This window comes from Triticum aestivum, chromosome 5D (genome assembly GCF_018294505.1).
Source record: "Triticum aestivum cultivar Chinese Spring chromosome 5D, IWGSC CS RefSeq v2.1, whole genome shotgun sequence".
Classification (NCBI taxonomy): domain Eukaryota; kingdom Viridiplantae; phylum Streptophyta; class Magnoliopsida; order Poales; family Poaceae; genus Triticum; species Triticum aestivum.
The window spans coordinates 422,829,763-422,835,097 of record NC_057808.1 but is presented as its reverse complement, the minus strand read 5'-3'; the positions used below and the strand labels follow the sequence as shown (position 1 = coordinate 422,835,097).

The 5,335-nt window shown below is 49.6% G+C and overlaps 1 protein-coding gene across 1 annotated transcript; it reads right to left on the bottom strand.

Annotated features, from left to right (window-relative positions):
* Positions 1 to 1,449: 1,449 nt before the first annotated feature.
* On the bottom strand, positions 1,450 to 4,794 carry LOC123120783 (uncharacterized). Its single transcript, XM_044540770.1, has 5 exons — positions 4,634 to 4,794; positions 3,382 to 3,592; positions 2,981 to 3,058; positions 2,065 to 2,290; positions 1,450 to 1,979 (listed from the first exon to the last, which is right to left on the bottom strand). The coding sequence occupies exons 1-5, from the start codon at positions 4,792 to 4,794 to the stop codon at positions 1,966 to 1,968; spliced, it is 690 nt and encodes a 229-aa protein (XP_044396705.1). The 3' UTR covers positions 1,450 to 1,965.
* Positions 4,795 to 5,335: the final 541 nt, after the last annotated feature.

The window sequence follows — 5,335 nt, the reverse complement described above, 5'->3', positions numbered from 1 at the left end:
AAGAAAGACAACATAACAATATATATTGACAAGTTAACGTATAAATGACAACACATAAAACACAGATTTCAACAAGGTGCACATAGTTAAACACATTTGACAGCCATACATGTGTAGTTCACATACGAAGCTCTCCAAAAGCAAGCAAAGTGCAATAGAGCCATACATGTCCAAGTCATACTTGACAGCCACACACGTCTAGTTCATGTACGAAGCTCTCCAAAAGCAACCAAAGTGCACTAGAAGCATACGTGCCAAGTTCACATACTTGACAACCATACAACCATATTGAATTTAAAAGTTCTTCTTGATATACCTACTCACCCAAACAGATTTGTTGGTTTGGGAAAGTTTCATTAAGGCTCTTGCAGTCTTTGGGTTGTCCACAAGATGCGCATAGTAGTGGGCTACGTGCTCTTCATCAAAACCTGGCAATGTGTAGACTACATCCCAAAGGTCATCTGGTATGTCATTATCATCTCCACTAGACTTCACAAGCGCATCGGCCACAAGTTTGAACCCATCTTTGACAATTAAACTAAGTGGATCTTCAGGAACATGCTTTACCTTAGCCTTCTTTTTTGGCGGTGCTTTGGGGAGAGAAGACTCACCAACATTTGGTGACGTGTTGACCTCACCGTTCTCCTCGTCTTCGAGATCAGTGGAAAGAAGATCATTGCCAGATCTGGCATTCATCCCCTTGGCCCCAATTGTCCCATAAATGCCAGCCATGGCATGATAGTGCTCAATTGGGGTATTCAGGAAGGGGGCATTAGCTCTACAAACATTGTGCAAAATGATTAGCATAATGCAAACATAAAAAGAATCAGATTTGTGGGGTGAGAAGCATACCATACAATGCCCTGCATAGTGCTCCTCGCTGAGCCTAATTGTGCAAGTATCTTCATCCCATAGAGCTCCACTTAAATTCTTCAAATTGACCACCTTCGTCCAAATCTTCCTCCACTTCTTGAGATGGTTTTTGACTTGCTCTCCGGTGACAAAAAGCTTGAATTGCTCGTTCAAAACAGCAGCACATTATCTATGATGCACATCCCTGAATCCACTTGACGTTCTCTTCACATCAGCAACAAGACCAGCCAAAAAACCAAGCATGGTTTTTGTCATGGCATTGGTCCAAACAATGATCCCAACTCTCCCGGAGTTCCCATTTGCAGCTTCAACACTCTCCATTTCTGTCCAAACAATAAAAGATACAATCTGTCCAGCCATCAAATAAATTTAAATGTAGTTGCATAAACATCACAAATACATGGTTCAAATTTAGTAAATGATACAATCTGCCCAGCCATCAAATAAATTCAAATGAGTTGCATAAACATCACAAATACATGGTTCAAATTTAGTAAATGATACAATCTGCCCAGCCATCAAATAAATTCAAATGTAGTTGCATAAACATCACAAATACATGGTTCAAATAGTACATGATACAATCTGCCCAGCCATCAAATAAATTAAAATGTAGTTGCATAAACATCACAAATACATGGTTCAAATACATGGAGTGTGCTACACTATAGATTAGCATACATTAGTTGTCTATCTTCCCACATTTGGGCTGCCATTTGTATCCTACGGTCTACCACGGCCCTAACGCCACTTGCTTGTTGCCTTGATGTTCAAATTGGTTGGGTGGTCCATGTCACTTCCGGTGTAATAAATTCATCAATCCCTTGTGACAGTGCATAATTATGAAGAACACAACAAGCTATAACAAGGTCAACTTGCACCGGGAAAGAGAAGAATGGTTTGGCATCATCTAAAATTTTGAAGCGCCTCTTCAGAGATCCAAAAGCCCTCTCTACCGTCACCCGTAGAGATGAGTGCCTAAGGTTGAACAGCTCCCTATCATTTTGGACTGGATTGTTGCCCCACTCGTTCAAATGGTACCTCACACCACGAAAAGGGGGCAAGAACCCAGGCTTTGCTCCATAGCCAGCATCAACTAGGTAGAACTTTCATAAAAAACAATAATTGGTGACAATGGTTCTTGTAAGGTAATAACAAATGGACAATTTTCTATCTTAGGCAACTTCTTACCCGGTGGTACTTGTAAGCCCCTCTCACGCGTTAATGCATCAGCTAAAACAGTAGCATCATGTGCTAACCCTTCCCAACCAGCTAACACATATGTGAAGCGTAGATCAAAATCTACCGCTGCCATCACATTTTGAGTGGTGAAGGCCTTCCTACCCCGAAAGGAATGCTCCACATCTTTGGTAACACCTGCTCGCACATGTGTACCATCGATAGCTCCAATACAATCCTATATAGTGACAGGTATTAATAAACGGCATATCATATAACCTAGATAGGTATTTCCTGCAATTTTTGCGGGGGTCTCCAATGATGGTGGCGTTATGTAATCATTACGAAGCTCGCCTATGGCATGGAGAACCTTTCTAAAATAGATGCTGGTTGTGCCAATTGTATGCAAAAACCCTATTCCGAAGGTTATGCCCAATTGTATGCAAAAACATCGCTAATTGTTGCTCCACGCTAAGATGTGGACTGTCTTCTAGCAATTTGCGATCCCTGAGTATGCCACACAAGCGAAAGAACGCGGCTCTTTCAAACCTTAACATGTTTTTACATAACACATCGCCTTGCCAAATTTTTTGATCTAGATAATCATATCTGATTCGATCTCTTTCATGCATTGGGCCATATGTAATACATGCTCTTCTCTTCCTTATTATAGCTCGAACAATGACTGCAATTGCAGCAAGTGTGACAAAAACAGCGGCTCCCCTAACCATCCTTTTTCTTTTGTTCATCTTCTTGACCATCTACAATTGATGCATGCTATCAAAATTATTACACATCACCACATATTGCAAAGATGTACTGGACAACAGCAAATTGAACAAAAAGATGTACTACACAACAACAATTGGAGCAAAAAAAAAAATACTGGACATCAGCACATAAAGGGGAGAGGAAGAGGAGTTTGTACCTTCAAGAGAGATGGTTGTGCATCGCTCTGCCGCCGCGCCGGTGTAGCACCTAGACCCTGCTTTCTTCCCCTTCTAACCTGCAGATCAAGTGAGGGGTGAGAAAATGGATCGAGGGAGGGCTATGTAAAACGAAGAGCGAGGGAGATGGGCCAGCGGCGCGCGAATGCGAGGGACATGGGTCGGCGTCGGGGAACAGCTGGAGAGGGGCGGCGGCGCAGAGAGGGAGAGGACCGGCGCCACAGAGAGGGAAAGGGCTGGCGGCACAGAGAGGGAGAGGGACAGCGGCGCGCGAGAGCTGGAGAGGGGCGGCGGAGCAGAGAGGGAGATGGCCGGCGGCGCAGAGAGGGAGAGGGACGACGGCGCAGAGGAGAGGGAGGGAGGAAGAGGGGCGGCGGCGCACCTGTGCGTGGGAGGAAGGAGGAGAGCAGCGATAGGGTTGGGGGAGAGACGAGCCGTTCTGCGTGGTTTCCTCGATTTGGAGGTCTCGGCGCATTCCGGATATGAGGCGAATATTCGCTAAGCGGGGACGACTTGGTTCTGGTTCGGTTGGCCTACCGAACGCTGGAATGAGGCCCAGGAACGGGTCCGACCCATGACATTCCGGCCCGTGACTGGAACCAAACACACCCTTAAAGGCTGTGGGTGATTGGTTTTTAAAGCCTTGCAATGTCATCGATTGATTGTGATTTGGTTTTGCTTGACATTGTCTGGAGTATTCATAATGTGCTTTCCTTATCGTGTGCTTCATCAAATTGGAAGGTTAGTTTTTGGGAGTCCCATGTTTACATTGCTTTATTTTCTAGTTGTTATATTTGTACAAATACCAATCCATGAAGCATTTAACAGTAGAGATGGTCAATAGATCACCATTTTAAACATGATCTCCATACAGCTTGACGATTGTTTCACACATGCGGCGGTGTTTTCAACACATAAATAATTAATTTTGGAAATCTAAAAAACATAGTTTCTTTTGAAAATTAAGAAATTATCGCAACATTCTAAATATGGTTGTCCTTCACCACATTTACAACCCAACACAAGATGCAAGGCAAAATAGCTTTTTGGGTGGACTGGGCGTTTCTCAATTTGTGTGGTGGTACCATTAAGAGCATCTCCAGCCGTTGGCCCCCCAGGAGGCGCTAAAAATCGCCCCCTGGGGGCTCACCGACGCAAACCGCGTGCTGGGGGCGTGATGCCCCCAGTCGCGGCGCCCACGATTTTTTTGAAAACTAAAATGTGGCACAAACTAGGCGCAAATTCAACCAAACTTCGGCGAGCTCATACATATTTAAAATATTTTACAAAAAAAGAAAAAAAACGCTACTAGGCCCGCCGTCGCCCTCACCGCTCCTCGCCGCCCGCCGCCCTTGAAGCTCTACATGCCGAGGAGCCTGTAGAACTGCGTGTAGTCGCCGCCGCCGTCGTCATCGTCGTCGTCGTCTCCGCCTCCTCCGCGGCCGCTGTCCCTGTTGCACCCCTCCCCAGGTTCGCGCGGCGGGTTGGACGGTCCGGGGGCGTCCTCGTCGTCGTCGCTGTCGAGGATCACCACGCCGTTCTCGTCCTCGCGCCCACGCTTGCGGGCGGCCATCTCCTCCAGGGCTCGGCGCTGCCGGACCATCTCGTCGCGGAGGTAGTCGTCCCGCGGCCACTTTAGGGCGTCCTCGTCGGAGAAGCCGCGCCGGGCTATGGCCTCGTACTCTGCGGGGAGGTCGGGCTCCGCCTTCGGCCTAACGAGGACGAGGCGGCCAGAGGTGGGGGAGGAGTCGGCGATGCGGACGCCGGAGCTGCGGGTGCGGTGGCTGACCGGCATGTCCTGGGGCTCCGGCTTGACGGGGCGGAGGCAGGGAGAGCCGGACGAGCGGCCGGACGAGGAGGAGGACACCCCCGGGTCCATGCGCCTCGGCGCCCACGAGCTCCCACGCCGGTGGGAGAAGGACGGGGGAGCGGGGTACTCCAGCCTGGGCGTGTTGCCGCCCTCGATGTACTCGAGGACGGCCTCCAGCATGCAGCCGGGCACGCCCCACCATCGGCGGCGGCCTTCGGAGTTGAGCCTCCCGGAGGGCACGACGCCGTTGGTGGCCTCGAGCTGCTCGGCGTGGCGGCGACGGAAGTAGGGCTCCCACAACAGGCTGTCGGGGGACGCACCGTGGACCTTCCCTCGCCGCCTGCGGCAGAGAGGCGCGGATACGCGCGATCTCCGCACTCCGCGCCGCCCCGGTGGGCGGTGGTGGCACCGGGACCCCGCCGGCGCTGATCCTCCATGCACCGGGCACCCGCATGTCCGGCGGGACGGGTACTCGCCTCATAGAGGAGCCGAGCTTCGTCCTCGTGAAGGTGGCGGCGGCCGAAGC

Bases quoted from the DNA above. Each gene is read 5' to 3' on its own strand.
- LOC123120783 (XM_044540770.1), bottom strand. From the start codon at position 4,794: ATGCCGGTCAGCCACCGCACCCGCAGCTCCGGCGTCCGCATCGCCGAC. The intron at 3,059-3,381 runs GTGCGCCGCCGC...CTTGATCTGCAG, and splicing joins CTCCTTCCTCCCACGCACAG to GTTAGAAGGGGAAGAAAGCA. The intron at 2,291-2,980 runs GTACAAACTCCT...GTCACTATATAG, and splicing joins CACAACCATCTCTCTTGAAG to GATTGTATTGGAGCTATCGA.